Raw genomic sequence first — 20,728 nt, forward strand, 5'->3', positions numbered from 1 at the left:
CCACTTCCAAAGCTAAAGAGCTCTTGAATATAAAGAAATATCTCTATCAATGGAGGTGCCGTTTTGTGCTGCCCACAAGAGTGGTAGCAAATGCAATTCCACCTCCCTCATCCAAGCAATCATCACCTGGTAAAATGTCAGAAACATTAGAGAAAACAGAGAAGAGCAACCTTTCATTCATGAGCAGACTAGAGCAGCCCTGGAACACACCAGTAGTCTGCCTCATGCCCTGACAAGCTGCTAGAAATATAAACCCCTTAGTCCCTCAGCTGCACCAAAGCAGACAACACATTCTGGTCCTAAGGCAGTAATATGGCATGTGATACATCCTTCTCAGTCGCTGTGACATCTCTATGAGGAAAAAAAACCTACAGTAAGATTTCCTAACATTGGTTACATCTCTATGACAAGGTGATTCATCAGCACCAACAAGATTGTACAGTGCAACGCTGAACCCCCATGTTATGTTCCTGCAGCATTAACATCAGCCTCAGATATTTTGTGTTTCCCCACGCTGCCTTTACAGAAGAGTGGACAGTGAATTCATGGCTACAGAAAGAAGACTGAAGTAAAAAAAGAAAATAATAACCAAACCCCCCTCTGTTTAATTCCTCATAGCACACAAAACTCTTTATCTTGGCGATGTAATTGGTCTAAGCATGCACTAAGATACTATTTTCACAAACCTTATCAAAAGAAGGTCAAGGTACTAAGGTATTTCAGCAAATTTGACAGCAACACAATATGGGTATTACTCAATTTACCAAAAAGCCCACCTGTAAATAATGTAAATAACATTTGTCTGAAACATTACTCTTCCTGAAAACTGCTGAGCAAATACCACAGGACCACGCACAGTTTGCTACAGGGGCAACAAGCTTGGACAAGCATACTTCCAGCCAGCCTCATTCCCCTCTTTTGAGTCCCAGCAGCAAGAACAAGACCCCTGAGAGCATCCAGGTTTCTACTACAGAATGGAGTATGCTTGTAATACTCATTGAACCACAAATTGTACACCATATTTGGGTTCAGTCTAAACTCAAATGATTACTCTGATACCTGTGGAATGACTGTGCTAGAAGTGCAGGAACTTTCCTGTGAATGTCTTAAGCAATAATGAAAAACTATGCTGAATCTAAAAGTCTCCTTTTATTTGTAATAAAGACAAAGTACCATTCTTCAGGGAAGAAAATAGATAGATGAAAACACTAAACTTGAGTATTTAGTAAAGTGAGCCCTCCTTCTTCCCAATGAAGAGGAAAACAAAAAAAGAGCTCAAAGCATAGGGCACAGTAAGGTAAATCAAAATAAAAGCAGCAGCCATCAAAATAATAAAAAAGAGAATATGCTAGCTGGCTGGTTCTAAACTTATCAGGTCTAAATGATCAGTAAGTGATGGATGTCAACTAAGCAGGTCAAAGCAACAATTCAGTTGATTAGAAAGCTACTCAAATTTGGGCCAATACACTATGAGTACTTAGGTTAAACAAATTGGAGATATAGAGACTACATTCAGTTTACTATCTGAAAAGATTGTCTATAGAGATATTAAACAGCTGATGATAGCAGAAGGAAATTTTATACAGTGGATGGCCAGGGCACCCATGACTAGCTGCCACATGTCAGAAATGTTACTTATTTTCACTACAGACAAGACTTGCCACACGTGCAGGTAGGATTATTAACATACCCTATAGCATCTAGATGTGTGCTGCATTTCTAAGCCTGGAACAGGCTACTTGGGAATCTCAGCTTTGAAAAACCCTAGAGTAATATCTCAAGTCCTCAAACTGCATCTCAATAAAAGTCCCAGGTAAGAAAATTAGATGCATTGGGCTAAGGCAGATGCATGGGAGCCTGGGATACAGTATATTTGGCATCCAGAAAGTATGCATTTGGGGAAAAACAAATAAACAAGCTACAACAAAACACCACCAAAGAAGCCCAACCACAAAACCAACCAGACACCAATAAAAAAGCCCCACCCCAAAACAAACAAACAAAAATAAACAACACTCAACCCACACCTGCTTTGAAAAGAGAAAATAATAGAAAGAGAAAAACTTTGGCTCTTTCCATTAGATAGTACAGAACAGAATCAGTGGTTCAGACATTGGTATCTTTGAACACATTTTGTCTATAAAAAAACCATGAGAATCCTTGGAAAGTTGCTGCACATCCTAAAAGAGAAGTTGCATGGGAAATGGCTGCAAGTTTCTTTGGAGAGAGAACAGAGAGAGAAAAAGAATGGGTCTGCAATGCTTTCAACTCAGTGGGAGAAAAAAGGCAAGAGGGAACCTAGCTCAAAAATAAGAGGACAGCAGTTCTAAAATTGGAAATGCTTGCTGCAGACAGGAAGAAGCCAATAGCAACTTTTTATGCTAGTGTGAAAGTGCTTTCATTGCATGCATGAGCCACTTCACAAGTACACACACTGCCAGTCTGTATGTTCACTTCAGCAGTTTTACAATGAGTGGAGCCTGCAGCGTTCCAAAGCTTTATCACTACAAGTATATGATAAAGGTTGTGTGCCAACAAGACTTTAAATAGCACTAATCATTGCCAGTATTGAAGATCTTTGTGCATATCAACAGGTACTGACAGAACAGCACAAGCTTGATGTCTCCATGTATACAGCTCAAAATGTTACCCATCAGCTGGGCTTGTAAGACAAGTATTCAAACACAACCATCCAGCAGCTCTACATCAACTCAGAACCCCACTGAAACTGATACCTATCTGATTATGTACACCAGTATACAACCCTTTCAATTAAGAGCTTTCATATAGATCAATATGAATCTCTGAGATGAAACCCATATGTCATTGCTGAAGTACTGTGTACATGGGGCAAATTTATTGGGCTTTGGTACCAGCCTCTCATGTGTGTCAGCATCTTTGCAGTAGAAATGATTCGACGTCTACCTTACAAACATGTTCACTCCTACAGTGCTAACCTTTTGATTTAGTAAATCAAAAGGAAAATCCAGTTTGATTAAAGTTCCCCAAGGGAGGTGGTTGAGTCCCCACCCCTGAAGATGTTTAAAAAGCACAGAGATGTGGTGCTGAGGGACATGGTTTAGCATCAGACTTGGTAGAATTCGAGAATGGTTGGACTTGGTCTTCTCCAAGGAATTTAAGCAAGCCTACTAAATCCCCCACTAATTGTAATGTATTTTTTTAAGCTCATCACTTTAAGGGATTACTACAAAAGTTTTTCCATTTTCTTACACTCTACCTTTTTATAGCCTTTACTTTCTAACATTGTCCACTATTTTTTCCCCAAACACACTGGCAATACTAGAAAATATTCTGCATTAAAAAAGAGAAAAAAAGAGACATGGATATATATATAAAAAGCACAAATCTCCTCCTGCTGCAGAAAGAAAGAAAAGCAAGAGTTTAGGTAATAAAACAAGGAAATGCAAATGTTCAGAGGTGAAACTCAGCATCCCTTTCTTTAAATTTGGTAACACTGTACTTGAAAATGATGGAATAAACCATGGGAAGGGAATATGCCCACAAGAAATCATGTTTCTCAGCACAACTAAATTATTCCCATACTCCTAAAACCAAAAGAAGAAGGTGTCTAAGCAGACAGGTAACAGAATTGCTGCACTTGCAAGCAGATGCACAAGTTAAAAGCAAACTGCTCTGGCCTAAACTCTTAACTTTTCCTCCAAGTAAGTTACAGTATCACAGTATCACTTAGGTTGGAAAGGACCTCGAGGATCATCGAGTCCAACCTATCAACACAGACCCCATGACTAGACCATGGCACTAAGTGCCACGTCCAATCTCCTCTTGAACGCCTCCAGGGTCGATGACTCAACCACCTCCCTGGGCAACCCGTTCCAATGACGAATGACTCGCTCGGTGAAGAACTTTCTCCCCACCTCGAGTCTAAACCTCCCCTGGTGCAGCTTGAGACTGTGTCTCCTTGTTCTGGTGCTGGTTGCCTGGGAAAAGAGGCCAACCCCTTCTTGGCTACAACCACCTTTCAGGTAGTCGTAGAGGCTTGACAGAAGACCTAGCTTTCTCTCCCCCCCAAAGAGTCAAAAAAACACCACAGCTAACTCAGCTGGAGAAGTGAAGGGATGCTATATTTTACAAGCAATGTGGAAAGGCAGGTTAGATATACACAATATATACAGTATTTACAATATATATGTAGAAATATACAGCAAGGAAAAAGAAGAATACAGGAACGAAATTCCCTCCTCCAGACAGAGGAGGGTTCCCCCCCTGTACCCCCCTCTCTCCCCCCACCTCCCTTTTTTCCCAAAAAGGGCTAGAGAGAGAGAAAAGGTAATTAATAAGGATGAAATTTGGTTAGGCCTTAAAAGCGCATGCAGTATTAGTGCTTCTCTTTATTCAAGGTCACTCTGGCTAGGAGCCCAGAAGCAGGCAAGCTGGAAGGGAGAGGGAAAGGAACGAACTGAGAAAAAATTCCAGCTGCACTAAAACTTAAAACTGCGTTCTACCAATCTACCAATGAAATTTGTTTAGAATATCTGACTGTTTTCATTATTATCCCAACACATTCAGCCAGAGTGTCCCAGCACTGTCCCTTTCTTAAAGGCACAGCCTCAAAGGGTCACATAAGGTAAAAGTTACAGAATTTATTTTCAATATAATTTCATGTCAAGATTAATACTTTCAAATATTTTAAGTAAACTGACATTTTTAGCTGGCTTGTGGCAGTAAATATCCTTTGTTAATCTCTTACACAAGGGCAGCAAGCCAGGGTTTTTTGTAATATGAACAGATTAAAAAATGTATCACATCATTATGAGAAGCAAAATTTGGTGTCCTAGCATTATTATAACTTGAAATTAGCTACTTTACATAGTTCCTATTCAGTTCTGTAGATATCTCTTATCTTCACATTTATATAACCCACAAGACCTTTTCACAACTGACGCTAACCTCACAGCAGCTTCACCTGCAAACACTAATTAGCCCAGCCAGACTTAGCTCCTTCTGCAGAGCTGGGTGCTCATGCCTGTAGTATGTTGCAGCGTTGGTACACATATTGTTTTCAAATCAAATATTTAGATACTCTTCTGGAACACCTGGAACTTGTGGGAATCCTTATTAAATTACATAGCTGACATCTTTTGATGCACTTTTTATAACTGCAACAAAATCCCAGACATAGAAAAGACTTGACGGTTGTTATCATTCTTTCTTCTCTTTTGATTGAATCAGAAGGCATTCTGATGCCTTTTTTCTTTCATAAATCAGAGAATAAAAGAAAAACATTTTAATTGTAATCCACGGCAAAAAAGCATAGCAAGAGATACCCTCTGTTCTTACTTTACAGGGTATAAGGAAAGCAGAAGGCACTCCAAACTTATTACAGAATATGCAATCAATCGATAGATAAGGATTGAGATGTCCTCCATGGTAAATAATCTTTGTATTCCTCTGTTCCATCAACAGGGAGTTTCATGTTCTCTGGAGGCATTATTAGGCCTCACAACAGAGGCTGATGAGAAGCTGCCAACCAGGCGCTCTTGCACACAAGCATTTTTACAGAACCAAATGCTGTGGCTGGGAAGGACCCCAGCAGCACTTACACATTCTCCTGTCATTGGGAGATGGATTTTAAATGGGCAGCTCAGAATTTGTACACTGGGGGAAGGCTGACTGCAGTTCAGAGGCTGTTCCCAGAGAGGCAACTGTTTCAGTGGGTGAGATTTAAAGACACCTGTGCTGGAAAACCAAACGCAGAAAGCCCTTTAAGCAAAAGTAGTAGACAGCCCAGGAGGTTTCTCTTAGAAAGATTTTGAGAGACTTTTCTGAATCAAAAAAGGAGATAGATGATTCTTAAGGTCACTAACAACCCAAATCATTCCATGATATGCTGATACTGCTGAACAACTGCATGGGAAACCACCTGTGAAAGCATTTAGAACTAGCAAGATGCAGCAATCCAGATACAGAAATACTGGAGAATGTGTGTTTGTCCTTCACATCAACCACATACTCCTTTCTGAAACCACATATTGCCTCCATGCTACATCTAAATCAGTAGTAGCTGGCTTTGTAACTCCTTTGTAACATTTTGGTATAGTCATTCTATTGTAAATGCCTATTTTAATTAGCAAATGTGTACACAGTAGCTAGACACCATTTAAAGTAAGATACAACTATAAAGTATAAACTCTCTTAACTAGGAACCTATGAAAGCAAGGGTCAATTTAGCTTTAAGAATGTCTGAATTTTAAAAATAAAAACACAGATCATAGAATCATAGAGCTATTAGGGTTGGAAGGGACCTCAAGTATCATCTACTTCCAATCCCCCTCCCTTAGCCAGGGACACCTCACACTAGAGCAGGTTGCTCAGAACAACATCCAGACTGGCCTTAAAAACATCCAGGGATGAGGCTTCCACCACCTCCCTGAGCAACCCGTGCCAGCCTCTCACCACCTTCATGGGGAAGAGTTTCTTCCTGACATCCTATCTGAATCCATCCATTTCTAGTTTTCTTCCATCCCCCCCAGTCCTACCACTCCCTGTCACCCTAAAAACTCTCTCCCCAGCTTTCTTGCAGCCCCCTTCTGATACTGGAAGGCCACTAAAAGGTCTCCTCAGAGCCTTCTCTTCTCCACACTGAATAGTCCCAACTCTCTCAGGCTGTCCTCATAGGAGAAGTGCTTGAGCCCCCTGCTCATCCTCATCCTTCTCTGGACACCTTTCCTGTAATTGGGGCTTCAGAACTGGATGCAGTACTCCAGGTGGAGTCTCACCAGAGCAGAGTGGGAGAATCACCTCCCTTGACCTGCTGGCTATACTTCTTTCGATGAAGCCCAGGCTCTGCTTGGCTCTCTGAGCTGCAAGTGCACTCTGCTGGCTCATGGTTGAGCTTCTCAACCACCAGCTTCCTCAGGGCTGCTCTTAAGCCAGTCCCTGCCCAGCCTTCACTGGTGATTGGGATTGCCCTGACCCAGATGCAAGACCTTACACTTGGTCTTGTTGAATCTCATGAGGTTGTCATGGGCTCACCTCTCCAGCCTGTCAAGGTCCCTCTGGATGGATCCCTTCCCTCTAGTGTGTCTGCCACACCACACAGCTTGGTGTTGTCAGCAAAGGCATGGGTGCTGAGGGTGCCAGGTTTGTCAGGCAGGATTTGCCCTTGGTGAAGCCCTGCCAAAGACCATCTCCTGTAGCCTAGTGGCCTCCTAGCAGCATTCTTATCTCGACAGAAGAAAACCCCCACACTATTCTGACCTTCCTCAAACTGCAGCATGCATCTTGATGTGAAGATTACTGTTTCCATGTCACACTTGTGTAAAGAAATTGCCATATGTATGCAGGATTAATTCAAGAAAACCAAAGCAGGTTACTCTGTTACTTATCCTTCATCTGGGATTTGTACCTGTTTCTACAATTAATTAAAAAAATCATTAGCTATTTAATATCTAGATCTGTGTAATCTGAAATGAATCCCCCCCAAATCTTTCTGCATACCACAGAAAGCCCAAACAGAGCAAGACAGGCTCAGTCTAATTCCTTCTGTGGCCCTGTACTCAGCACTGGTTAGGCCACACCTAGAGCCCTGTGTCCAGTTCTGGGCCCCTCAGTTTAGGAAAGATGTTGACTTGTTGGAACGTGTCCAGAGAAGGGCAGCAAAGCTGGTGAGGGGTTTGGAGCACAGCCCTATGTATGAGAGGCTGAGAGAGCCTGGAGAAGAGGAGACCTTATTGGTGTCTACAACTACCTGAAGGGAGATTGTAGCCAGGTGGGGGCTGGTCTCTTCTCCCAGGCAACCAGCACCAGAACAAGAGGACACAGTCTCAAGCTGCACCTGGGGAGGTTTAGGCTGGATGTTAGGAAGAAGTTCTTCATAGAAGGAGTGACTGGGCATTGGAATGGGCTGCCCAGGGAGGTCGTGGAGTCACGATCACTGGAGGTGTTTAGGAGGAGACTGGATGGGGTTGCTTGGTGCCATGGTTTAGTTGATTATAGTGTTGGATGATAGGTTGGACTTGATCTCAAAGGTCTTTTCCACGCTGGTTTATTCTATTCTATTCTAACTCTGAAAAGAAGATGTTCTAAACATTTTCTGTATGTATATTTCGTTAATAAGAAAATTGTCCTCTGTCTACTCCTGCCTGTGATGTGCCCTTCACCCTGTCACATCACTGATAGAGTATAAAGCAGCTTCAAACTTACAGAGGGATTCACATGCCTGCAGGTTAAACCACACCAGACTGATGTGCCTTGCTACTGTCTTCCTGCTACTGATGGGCAGCAAAGTTAAATGTTTGAATCATGGCACTCTTTCAGACTGACCCTTGGAAGGAGACACATGAAGTAGGGAGAAGTGGTAAGTAAGCCCCCACATGAGTAACATTCATTAAAGTAATTCTGCAGATAGGTAGGTGGGCATGTGAGAAAGCTGAAGAGAGTGTGTGGAAGAGGAATGGAAACTTGAAGGTACAAACAGGATTTGGAAAACCAAATTAAAAAACAAGCAAACAAAACAACAAACCAAAACAAAAATCAGAGTTGGTGGACAATAAGGCACTAAGCCATCCTTAGCTGAGACCCCAGTGTAGTCATAAAGGAAGGTAAGTTTAGCTCTTGTGTAACCCAGGACAAAGATATCATAGAAATTCATGCTTATGATCAAATGAAGAAGAGAGAAGGAAGCCTGCACAAACAATCTGCATAGCTTTTAACTACAAACTACCTGTGCTACCTGACCACTCTGGTCTCTAATAGAGAGCCACTTTCTTGCAAGCAAGGATCTAAGGATGTTGCTGGCTAACCAAGAAGCCACAAAAACATTCTCCTTGTGCTACTGCCTCCTTCAGGCAACATCCAAGTTTACACTGCAATTACAAAGAGTTAGTGCAGAGAGGAATCGACAACTTCTGATAAAGTTGCAAACCATTAACTATCATTTGCATGCCAATTACAAGAGAATAGAAAACATCATTAGTCTTACCTAACCTAGCACAGCCACTCCTGTATTTAGTGAAAATGAGAGTTAATTTTCACCAAAAAAAATCCCCCTTGCAAGGATCAATTTTAATTACCATGTTATAATGTGAAGCAAAGATGCAGAAGGTCAAATAGAAAGTGTCATAATTAGCTATTTCATCATACCAAGAACTCCTTTGAAATTTATGCTCAGTTTATTCAGCAAAATGTGTAACAAATGCTTTTTTTCTCTGAATGAGTCAGAACTCAAAGTGCAGCCGACACATTTGGATGCCACAGCTACTTAAACTGCAGAGAGAGAAGATAAAGTCAATAATGTAACATGTCAAAGAATTGCTATGGAAAAGAGCTCAAGAGACACTACTAAATACAAGAAAACTCAAACCCCCAATATTGTTAACTACTTCAGGGACAAGCAAGAAGAAAATCTTAAATGTTCAAATTGTTTTAATTAAACTTAGCAGTTCAGAAATTAATTGGTAATGCTTTCTGAAGAAACTTTATAAGCTGGAGTAATATGACTAACTCTGGTTGGTGGTTGAAAAGACCTCTGAAATGCTTTGTGCTTTACACCAGCCTTAGAGCAGAATTACTTGCTCAAGTGATCTAAGAGCAGTTAGTCTGTCCAACACTGGACACTGAGAGGGATATTCAGTGGCCTTTGGCTAATGTATTTAAGCAAACATGACCAGAGATGACAGAGCATAATTGCTCTCAGTATATGGGTAGTTTTTCTGTTTGTTTGTGGGGGAATAAGCTTCAGCTTTATTACTTCAATTATGACAGGAAGTTAAAATTGCAATATCTAAACAAACCAAACCAAAACAAAAAAACCCCACTATAATAATCATTTTAAAGCATTTTTTGTTAAGTCACAGTATCACACTTGCAATCCTTTTGTGTTATGAGAATCAAAAGGAACAAAACTGAGGTGATAGCTAAATCACAAGGGTCAGTTACTGAGCTCTCGGAACACCACAAGCCCTGCTGATCGGTGTGCAGGGACACCATCAGCTGGTAGTGCAAAGGCTGCTCTCCTTACACTGGATACTCTGTCACAGAATGGCAATTAACATTCAGAAGCAAAGCCCAAGTTAACTGAGCAATACAGGGAAGAAAAAAAACAGTATACCAAGTATACTAAGTATACCAAGAGGCAGTTTATAAACAGCATCATAGAAAACAGTGGGCTTAAGGTTCTGTGTATGTTTGAGCAGAATCTATTTTAGAGCATGCGTTGACACATACAGCTGCTAAAGTGAGCAATATGTTCCTGCTTTTCCTTAGCATAATCAAAGAAACACAAGTGGTGCATAGTTACAAAGTTCACATGCAGGGCTCTCAGCAAGGAAGCCTCTTAGAAGGAATAATGCCCATGAACACAAGTCATTACCGTGCCTCACCAAACTATCACAGCACTATGTTATCTATTTGGGATGTCAGTTTTGATCTCTTCACTATAAAGTAGGAGCTGAACCAGGTTGCTTGCTTCTGCAGCTCTAAAGCACTCAGGGTCTTGAAATAAGCTCTTTGAAATATTTTCTTCAAGCAGCAGTTGGGGGACCAAATATAATAGGTATTATAAATGAAATAGCATACCGTGCTGATACAATAGCCTACACCAGCAGGGTACGACTTAGATGAATAAACACTGCTCTAACAATTGCCAGAGTATTATCAACTATCTAGCATACTGGTGGCAAAGATCCATAGACAAAAACATGGAATTAAAATAGAACAAAAACTGGGTCAGTAATAGCAGTTTGAAATAAAAAATATCCATGGGAGAAATCTGACTTGCAAGACAGCCTCTTCCTGCTGAAAAGTTCTCAGCTCCTCTGCAGGGAGACCACAATCCTGTCTGCCACCATTTAGAGAAACGATTGACATGGTTATCTGCACCACAATTCTGCTCTGCATGCTTTCCAGACAGCTACACACACAAGCAAACTAGTCACTTTTGATTTCCAAGCCACAAGAGGCAATTCCAGATCCTGCATTCCAGGTGCAATATCAAAACCTACTAGGAAGATGAAAATATACAGAGATAAATATAAGACTAGCTGAGCTCAGCAGCACTGACAATCACTATCTGCATACTTGGTATGTTGGACTTCATAGAATGGCTTAGGTTGGAAAGGACCTTAGAGATCATTTATTGCAACCTTCTTGTCGTGGACAGGGACATCTCTTAACTACAGTTGGTTGCTCCAAGACTCATCCAGTCTGGCCTTAAACAGCTCCAGGGATGGGGCATCCACAACCACTCTAGACAATTTATTCGCATCTCATGTGCCTCATACTGAAGCACTTCTTCCTAAGATTCAATCTAAATATACTCTCCTTCAGCTTAAAACCATTGCCCCTAGTCCTGTCACTTGACACCCTTATGAGAAGTCCCTCTCCAGCTTTCCTGTATTCTCCCTTCAGGTATTTGACTTAATAGGAAGTTTACCTCAAGGCTTGCAGGCACAACCACTGTTACACGATGAACCAGCAGGTTACAGAGAACTTTCTTCTCAACGTGTCTGTTTCAAAGACACACTGTTCTAAGCCCTGAGGGGCACCTTTATGCCAAGTAGGATGCAGCCCACTGCTTAATGTAGAACAGAACTTTTTGAAACAGCTAATGTATCCCACACTTCCAAGAGGTACAAAGACCAGGAATAAAATAATAGGAGAGAAGCATTAGGGAGAAAAGGGAGGTTAAAAAAACAAAACCAAAAGGGTAAGGTGTGGGTGTAAATTAAAAAAAGTAAAATTAAAAGTTAATCACTTGTACCATGAAGAACAGAGGAGGGAAAAGAACTAAGAAAAAAACACAAATATGCTGCAGAGAAGTAACAGTCTAACAACCTGAAGGCACAGACAATGCAATAAACCACTTCAAGTTCTTGATGCTATCACTTTTCTTGCCCAAATTAAAAAACAAAACAGAGAAATCAGTATCACAATAAATCATAATCATAATAATAATAGACCAAAACAACAACAAAACCTAGCACAGGTTGTGCATCTTTTTCTTCCCCAAAACAACCAAGTTCAACAATGCAAATAATTTCTCAGCCCAGAGTATCACTAAACCATAGATGAAGAGATGGTCTCTGCACAGGCCTAAAGAATGCACATGGTCATAGCCATAATTAACACCAAGAAAAGGAGACATCTAACTTACAAACAATTAGAGCAAAGAATGGACAAAATTTCAAGGTAAAGCAGGGTAACTGCAATAACAGACATCCAGTATCTAACAGAGCCAGTATTTTCACAGAGGAGACTATTCTGTTCAATGGATGCTACAGGAGGAATTTTGCTAGCAACCAAGCTTCAATTTAGTCATAACAGTGAAGTTACACAAAAAAATCTCATCATGTTCAGTGCTCACAGACAACCCACACCTTCACATGTCTTCTTACAAGCCTTGAGCAGCATGCAGCCCCTAAAGCCATGCTGGGTATTGATTGAGAACCACCGTAGCCAAAAATCATTCCTCCTCATACACTGTGTGCTCCCTTGAGGACTCCTAGCCAAGCACACGACTTATCAAGGGCTCTCCAGCCTGTGAAATCTGGTGGTGTCACGGTCCAAGGCAGAAAGACTGCACAATGACCTTGAGTTTTCTCTAATGGAAAAGCAGAACTACATTTAGAGAAGACTATTTGACACACACACATCCATAAAACACAGAGCACTGCTACAAACTCAGTTTTTACCTTACCATGATACTTACTTCCATTATCAGTATAATACACTTAGAACAGGAAAGCCCAGAGAAACAACATTCAGCTTACTACTACTTGCTTTCTCACATATGCCCAGTTAATGCCCTTTCTTTTTACATCCTCATGTGGAATGGAATGGAATGGAATGGAATGGAATGGAATGGAATGGAATGGAATGGAATGGAATGGAATGGAATGGAATGGAATGGAATGGAATGGAATGGAATGGATCAGACCAGACCAGACCAGGTTGGAAGAGACCTTCAAGATCATCGTGTCCAACCTATCATCCAACACCACCCAACCAACTAAACCATGCAACTGTCATCAAAAGTTGTGCATAAAAATGATAGATCCAAACTGAACAAGTTGTGCTCCTGGAACTATTTATGTCAAATAAATAGGCTTTTATCTATAGCTATGTACAGGTAAACAGGGGGTTCCTATTTAATGAAATTATCAAATGTCTTACCTAAAGAAGCCTTAAAATACACAACTGTTTAACACAGCACTCAAATCATGCTGCAAAAGCAGATGTTGCTTTACCAGAACTTTGTAACACACTTATCATTGATCCACCCTTCATGAAAGAAGCAATTTACTATTTTTGTTAATGACTAAAAGCACGTTTGATGCTCTGTGGCTCCAAGTCTACCAGCACTTAAATAACTCAGTGCAGGATGAGTATTGATTATGCATATACTCAGATGGACTACTTCCTTGATTAAAATTAAATAAACGTATTGATCCAAAAAGATGAAAACCATACTATTCAGAGAAGACTCAAAGTAACTTCTGACAGGATTTTATTTGCTACAGATGATTTTATATTTCAGCTAAATCATCCTGTCTTTAAGCATTTACTTCCCTTTCATTCTGTTTATTTTCTCCTTTTTCATAGCATCAAAATTCGAAGTTAGCATTCCCTAGACGTACCATCTAATAACCTCTTCCATCCAATGCTTACCCAAACAAAATGCACTATCTTATCCAAATAACAGATTTCAAAAAGTTCACTGGGAAATACACATTCTGGAGGCACAAGAGCATTTCTAATCCCACATCTTCACTGCTAAATAAATGTCCATTAAATTGTATTTGATTTGGTTAAGCACAACATGCAGAAAAGTAAAAACAATATCAGAACATTCTCCTCTCCCTAATTGCAACTTCCAAAGTGCTTGTTAGTTAATTCAAGAAAAAAAAAGAAAAAAGCAAGATGATGTCCTTTTCTCTCACTAAAAAGAACTCTGGAGTTAAATTAAGAGACAAGCAGGAGAGGAAAAGAGGAGAGGAAAAGAGGAGAGGAAAAGAGGAGAGGAAAAGAGGAGAGGAAAAGAGGAGAGGAAAAGAGGAGAGGAAAAGAGGAGAGGAAAAGAGGAGAGGAAAAGAGGAGAGGAAAAGAGGAGAGGAAAAGAGGAGAGGAAAAGAGGAGAGGAAAAGAGGAGAGGAAAAGAGGAGAGGAAAAGAGGAGAGGAAAAGAGGAGAGGAAAAGAGGAGAGGAAAAGAGGAGAGGAAAAGAGGAGAGGAAAAGAGGAGAGGAAAAGAGGAGAGGAAAAGAGGAGAGGAAAAGAGGAGAGGAAAAGAGGAGAGGAAAAGAGGAGAGGAAAAGAGGAGAGGAAAAGAGGAGAGGAAAAGAGGAGAGGAAAAGAGGAGAGGAAAAGAGGAGAGGAAAAGAGGAGGTTTTTGACAGGGTATATGCCCAAGTCAGTAACAGGTCCACTGAAAGTCAGTGCTACAAATGACAACAGCCACTTGGAGCATTATATTCAGATATTATGTGTGCTCCCTGGAGTAAGTCAAGGCATGAAAGAGTTCCTGCAATATTTTGTTCTAAAAAGGAAAATCCAAAAGGAAGAAAAAAAAAAAAAAAGGATCCCTTCCTATAAAGTTCTCAACAAAATCTTTTAATCCAAGAAAATCAAACATTTGCTTCTGATTGGAGCCTTCTGCTTTCCTTGCATTCAAAAAATGCTGCACATTCTGTAAGGTCATATTCAGTAACGTCACATGCTGACTCAAAGTGGGTTTCAAGCACTGTCCTTTTGGCTTGCTAGTACTTTACACCATTTTGAAAGGCTCTGAATTATCAAAGGAAACACAGGAAACCTCTACTGCAGCCTAAAGATTTTACTCATATGGAAATCAAGTATATAGACTTTTGCCAAGAAACCCAGTGACATAATGGCCTGTATCAGGAACAGTGTGGCCAGCAGGAGCAGGGAAGTCATTGTGCCCCTGTACTCAGCACTGGTCAGGCCAAACATTGAGTACTGTGTCCAGTTCTGGGCCCCTCAGTTTAAGAAGGACATTGAGACACTTGAACCTGTCCAGAGAAGGGAAATGAGGCTGGGGAAAGGCCTCGAGCACAAGTCCTACAAGGAGAGGCTTAGGGAGCTGGGGTTGCTTAGCCTAGAGAAGAGGAGGCTCAGGGGAGACCTTATTGCTCTCTACAACTACCTGAAGGGTGGTTATAGCCAGGTGGGGGTTGGCCACTTCTCCCAGGCAACCTGTAACAGAACAACAGGACACAGTCTCAAGCTGCACCAGGGGAGGTTTAGGTTGGATTTTAGGAAGAAGTTCTTCACAGAAAGAGAGATTTGCCATTGGAATGGGCTGCCCAAGGAGGTGGTGGAGTCACCATCACTGGAGGTGTTTAGGAAGAGACTGGGTGAGGCACTTGGTGCCATGGTTTAGTTGATTAGATGGTGTTGGATGATAGGTTGGACTTGATGATCTCAAGGGTCTTTTCCAACCTGGCCTATTCTATTCTATTCTATTCTATCCTATCCTATCCTATATTAATAAGCTCTACCATGCACAAAACTGCAAACCTCTAATAAGAGGGATGATTGGAATTTAGTTCACTTTGCAGCAAACAGGGACACCGACAGTGGTTCCTGCTGGGCCAGGATCACAGAGTGTTGCAGTAAAGAATTCAAGAGAAGTTAAATGGGACATTGTAATTTTGATTTTTGTTATTTAGATCTTTATTTGGGTTTAAGTCACACTAGACAAAAAGAAACAGGGAGACACAGAGAAAGACAGGGTTTGTGTTTAACCTCAGCATGGATTAAGTCCTTCACAGATAAGGGTAAATCACTTCTAGTAGTAGTTCTACAAATTTGGTAATTGTTCTGAAGTTTACTAGCTTCACATATCAAACTGGTAAGATCCATTTGCAGTGGTATATCCAGCCTCACATGCCCATAAACATGTAACTGAATTAAGAAGATTCCAAAATTGGTCTTGCCTCCATGCTTGTCTTACCTACATTAATCACAACAGTGCCCTTTTGTGAATGAATGATCAAGTGACTATTAGTGACAGGAAACCTGTGTAAAACTATTGAATCCTACAGAACAAATGTCCCACCATGTCCCCAAATCAATTCCATTTAAAATTCTTTAAGACTGGAATCCAACTATTCAGAAAGCTATTTAGAAATGGAAAAAAACTGTTTTCTTTCCTCCCACAAAAAAGATCACACGCAGTTACAATGTTGACACAGTGCTATTGAAGCTGTATTTCATAATAAAAGCTTGTATTATTAAGCCTAGAGAGAGAGACACATAGCTGGACCCTCACAATATTGCAAAGCCCATGTCAAACCTACCTGCGACCCACGTGCATTTACCTATTTATAATGTCTCTACAGTGTGCTGAATGCAATGGCAATGAGACAGCAAACCAAGATTTTAGATCTACGTTCCCATAATTAAATTGTGCAAACAATATTGGACTGCAAGTTTGCACAAGTAGTAGGTGAGCTTGTATGTTAGATATCAAGGCTACTTTGAACAATGTAAAGCCATAGAGATATACTTCTTGTAAACTTGTACTTTCAATGTATTGTTCTCGAGGGAGGAACAGTATCCACAGCTGTCAATATAACATCGCAATTTAGAGAGAAAACAAACCAAACCAAACCAAACCATCAAAGCCATAATCTTTAAAAACCAAACCAAACCAAACACTTTCTCAAAAATACCCTGAAGTCATAAATAAGGAAAGCTAATTCTTTACAAACTGTGTGGGAGCTGCTTGAAACAGTTATGCACCTTCATCTGCAAGAAAAGAAACAAGGTGACAAGAATAACTACACTGCACACCCCAAATACAAAAGGTTACCAGAATGGAAGTCTGAGGCTTCAGACAATGGAAATTCACTCCAAGTAGAACCAGAAGGGAAAAAGCCTATGACAGGTAAAATATAAGTTGGACGTTGGGAAGGCAAAATTGAAGTAAGAGCAGCAGATAGCAAAGGATTCAAAGCGAAGTAACAATAAAGCCTATTAGTATATCAGAAGCAGAAACTTTCAAGGGAATCACTGGATTTGCAAGAGCTGGGATTGAATAGAGTGCTTGAAGAAGATAAGTGCATTGCAGACAATCCAACTTAGTTCTTTTCATCAGCTTTTGCCATGGAAAATGTTGGAAAAACACAAACCTGACTTTTCTGATAGAGACTAACACTTCTTCAAACTGAAAAATCAAAAAGGGGCAAAGAACCACAGCAAATGAAAAGGAAGCAGTAAATGGTGAGGGCTGAGCTGCTGTCACACTGGCATTGACAGGTGTTTCCCATTGAGTTTAGCACTGACAGTCCTTTACTTCAGAACTGAACAGCAAAAAGACCAGTGGATTGAAAAGACAAAAAGGCTAAGCTGGGCAGCGCAGGGGACTGCTCAGTGTACAGCAGTGGTCAAAAGAGGAAGGAAAAAAGTGAAGTATAAAGGGAATGAGACAGGGAGAGTAGGAAAGACTATATTGTTAGTGTATACCCAGTCTCTTACAGAGTATCTCTTCAGCCTAGGGTCCTTGCTCTAAGCCAATGGCAATGGACTATAACACAAGTTTCACAATAACCCAAAACTATTTTGGAAGAAAATTTTAAAAGCTGGAAAGGAGGAGGAAGTGAATGCTGTGAAGAAATTAATCAAGAAGGGACACTGTAGAGCTGCAGAGAATACTATGAAATGTAAGCAAATAGGATACTCTTAAACTTTCTCCCACTACTAGTGCCAAGGATCAATTAGGGCAACAAAATATTACCAAGTCCAAAACCAAGACCAACCAACCAAAAATCACACAACTGTGTAATTAATCCACACAGACAGCTCCATGATAATATTAAGCAGTATTCTCTTGTGCATTTGCCATTGCTTTTCTTTCTTCTATCTATGTTAAAAAAAAAAAAAATGGCATGGCAATAAACATAAATCTGCAGAACGACTCATTTAAGGGAAGGTGCTTTCCCTTTTCTCTTGTCCTAATGCATGGAACTTTTCAGGTTGGATACATGCCAGGGGAGGATGGGCAAGTAAGATGAGGTATGGAGTATGGCAGCAGCAAGGGTGAGGACAGATAGTAGAGCTGTGTCGAGTGAATGCTCCATTTGGAGTATGCTGCTTGCTCTGTGCTAGATCCTACACGTGTAACACAGGTGGATGCCAGCTGTTGATACCCGATGTATTGGGTCCCAGTCTAGAATTAAGACAGAAGCACTCAACTATCAATGTGTGAAATTTGTAGCTTAAATTACAAGGTAGGGCCATCTGAGGAGTCTCTTGCATAATTCATGACATTTCAGAACTTCATATATAAATTAAATGGAACAGTCTATCATTTCTGCTCTAGTGAGCACAGATCCACACACACCTTTGGTAAGGGCTGCATAAACAATCTCTCTCTAGGAAACACAGCATTACCAACATGCTCTTCTCAATACTCAGTCACACAGGTCCACAAGTAATTTTAGTACACTATTGTTCAACAAGCATTTTGATGAGCAGCTACTTATAAGTGTTGAAAACCCAGAGATCACTAAACCAAACAAAATTAGTCTGGTTTGGTGTTCTTGTGGTTCCGTGTTTTGATTTTTGTTTGGTTTTGCCCCCAAATGAATGCTTACAAACACTCTTTTACAATGTTTTTCCACACTGGACTTACTCAAAGTTTATTATATGATTCCTGGGCCTGCTATTAATCATTTTACACAGATTCACAGATTGCATTGGGCTGGGAGGCACTCTCAAAGGTCATCTTGCTCAAAAACCCTGCAGTCAGCAGGGACACCTCCAATTAGATCAGGCTGCCCAGGGCCACATTGAGTCTGATCTTGAATGTCTCCAGGGATGGTGCCTCAACCACATCCCTGGGCAGCCTGCTCCACTATTTTACCACTCTCATTGTAAAGAAAATAAACTACATTTTCTCCCACACTTACTAAGACACTCCAAAAGTGACAAAATGGTATTCTCCAAGTTCAATGATTAACTGACAAGATGTTCAACCTTGAAATGGTGAGTAAGCCTAGCACAAATTAAGTGTAAAACTATTAAGTGTAAGGTAGGAAAAATGACAGTCAATAAATACACACATAACTTGAAACATACTGCTTTAAAATAGGTGTAACCTTGACTTACTGTGGCTGTGCCGGAGACAGTTTGTGCATTTGTGTCAGCTGCACTCTGTTCGGAGTGTGTCTGAGCAGGAGGGTACATGTTTAACGTGTGCTCTGGAACAGTGGTTTGGCCTGTGTAGTCTGGAGCTGGATGAGGATGTGGGGCTGTGTATTCTGCAGGGATACCATTCTGAGGTGGAGCGAACTGGGCTGAGGCATAAGGCTGTGCCATTGTGTCAGGAGGTGCTGTAGCTTCCTGATTACCCTGTGAAAATCAAAGGAGAAAAAAAAAAAAAAAAAGAAAAAAAGAAAAAAGGAAGAATAAATGTGGTGTGAGATAAAATAAGCCATGATCCTGACCATGTAACACAGAAGGTGATGACAGTATTCTGCTAGGACTGCTGGCCTGAAAACGGCACAGTGATTATTTCTTAAGGAGAAAAAAAAATAGCTTATTGGAATGAAATCCATTGTGCTAATCTCACTATCATTAGATAAACGTGCTGTTCTCTGGATAACCATAGATTATTCCTTAACTGGGGAAAGCTAGTGAAATCTCCCAGAGCCATTGCCTCAACTCAAGACAATGTAGAGGGACAAAGCTCAGTTTAATTTCAAAGGCTACTGAGAGCAACTGCCAGCCCAGAGCTCTGATGTTAGCCCACAGGCTGCGAGCCATTCTGACACACCATTTTCAGACAACATATGCAATCTACACACAGAGCAGGATTTGGGGGTGTATTGCTTACATAACTGCAGACTGAAAATACTTAGCTGAAATCATACTCTATGAGACATTCAGAAATGCTTTTAGGAACGCAGTACTGAGCAGCTGCATGCCACAAATGCAAAATAAAACAAATAAATACGATAAATAAAATCAAAATAATAAACCTCTGAATAAAAAAAAAATGCATCAGTTCAAAATCTTAACAGAAAAAGTACATATTGTAGGCTGTCCAAAGAGACAATTCTAAGAACTTTAAAGGCTTTAAATGTGAAGGCAAAAGTACTTCCCCTTCCATACTACAAAAAGTTATACATTTGAAAACAAATGCTCTCATCTCTCTGTAGACAGATTCACCTTTCTGACTGATAGCAAAAAAGGATCACCAAGAATGTTAATTTATCACTTAAAGACTCCTCACTAAATGCTCTGCTTATACCAAATAGTACTAATTCTAGAGGGGGAAATATATAGGACAACCTTTCAGAGTCTATACAAAAGATGCTCAAACCATGATGCTGTAGATGATACAGCATTAAAGGCCACTAGTACAGAGACCACCCCAAATACAGATGAGATGATTTACAAGATAATTTTATTCCTCTAAATATCAATTAAGGTAAAAATTAGTATTTGAGTAAAACTTTAATCTTTAAAATACTCTGTCATTCTCCCCTCCCAATGAATTACGTTCACATACACATTCACAGGTCTGTTGTAGGGACTTTGGTTATTTGTGCTCATCAGTCCTTAATTTTCTTATTTCAAAACAGGCTGGATGAATGAAAGACACTCTCTGTACTTAAGGACATTTTCAGCCAATTTCAACTAATCTACACATCAGTTCTTTGACCTGAGCTTGTCCTAAACTCAAGACCTTATAAGAATTTGCAAAATCCCATCACAGGAATAAGC

The 20,728-nt window shown here is 40.4% G+C and overlaps 1 protein-coding gene across 41 annotated transcripts in view; it reads right to left on the minus strand.

The window, feature by feature from the left end:
- RBFOX1 (RNA binding fox-1 homolog 1) overlaps positions 1-20,728 on the minus strand; it is an 881,269-nt gene that overhangs the window by 127,934 nt on the left and 732,607 nt on the right. For all 41 annotated transcript variants that reach the window (XM_068147194.1, XM_068147209.1, XM_068147190.1 and 38 more), the window contains one exon: positions 19,109-19,351. In XM_068147194.1, coding sequence (XP_068003295.1) covers positions 19,109-19,351 — 243 coding nt within the window. The remainder of the gene's footprint in view (positions 1-19,108; positions 19,352-20,728) is intronic.

The sequence above is a fragment of the Melanerpes formicivorus genome, unplaced genomic scaffold (genome assembly GCF_026170545.1).
Source record: "Melanerpes formicivorus ecotype bairdi unplaced genomic scaffold, bMelFor1.0.p_v2 SCAF_14, whole genome shotgun sequence".
Lineage (NCBI taxonomy): Eukaryota > Metazoa > Chordata > Aves > Piciformes > Picidae > Melanerpes > Melanerpes formicivorus.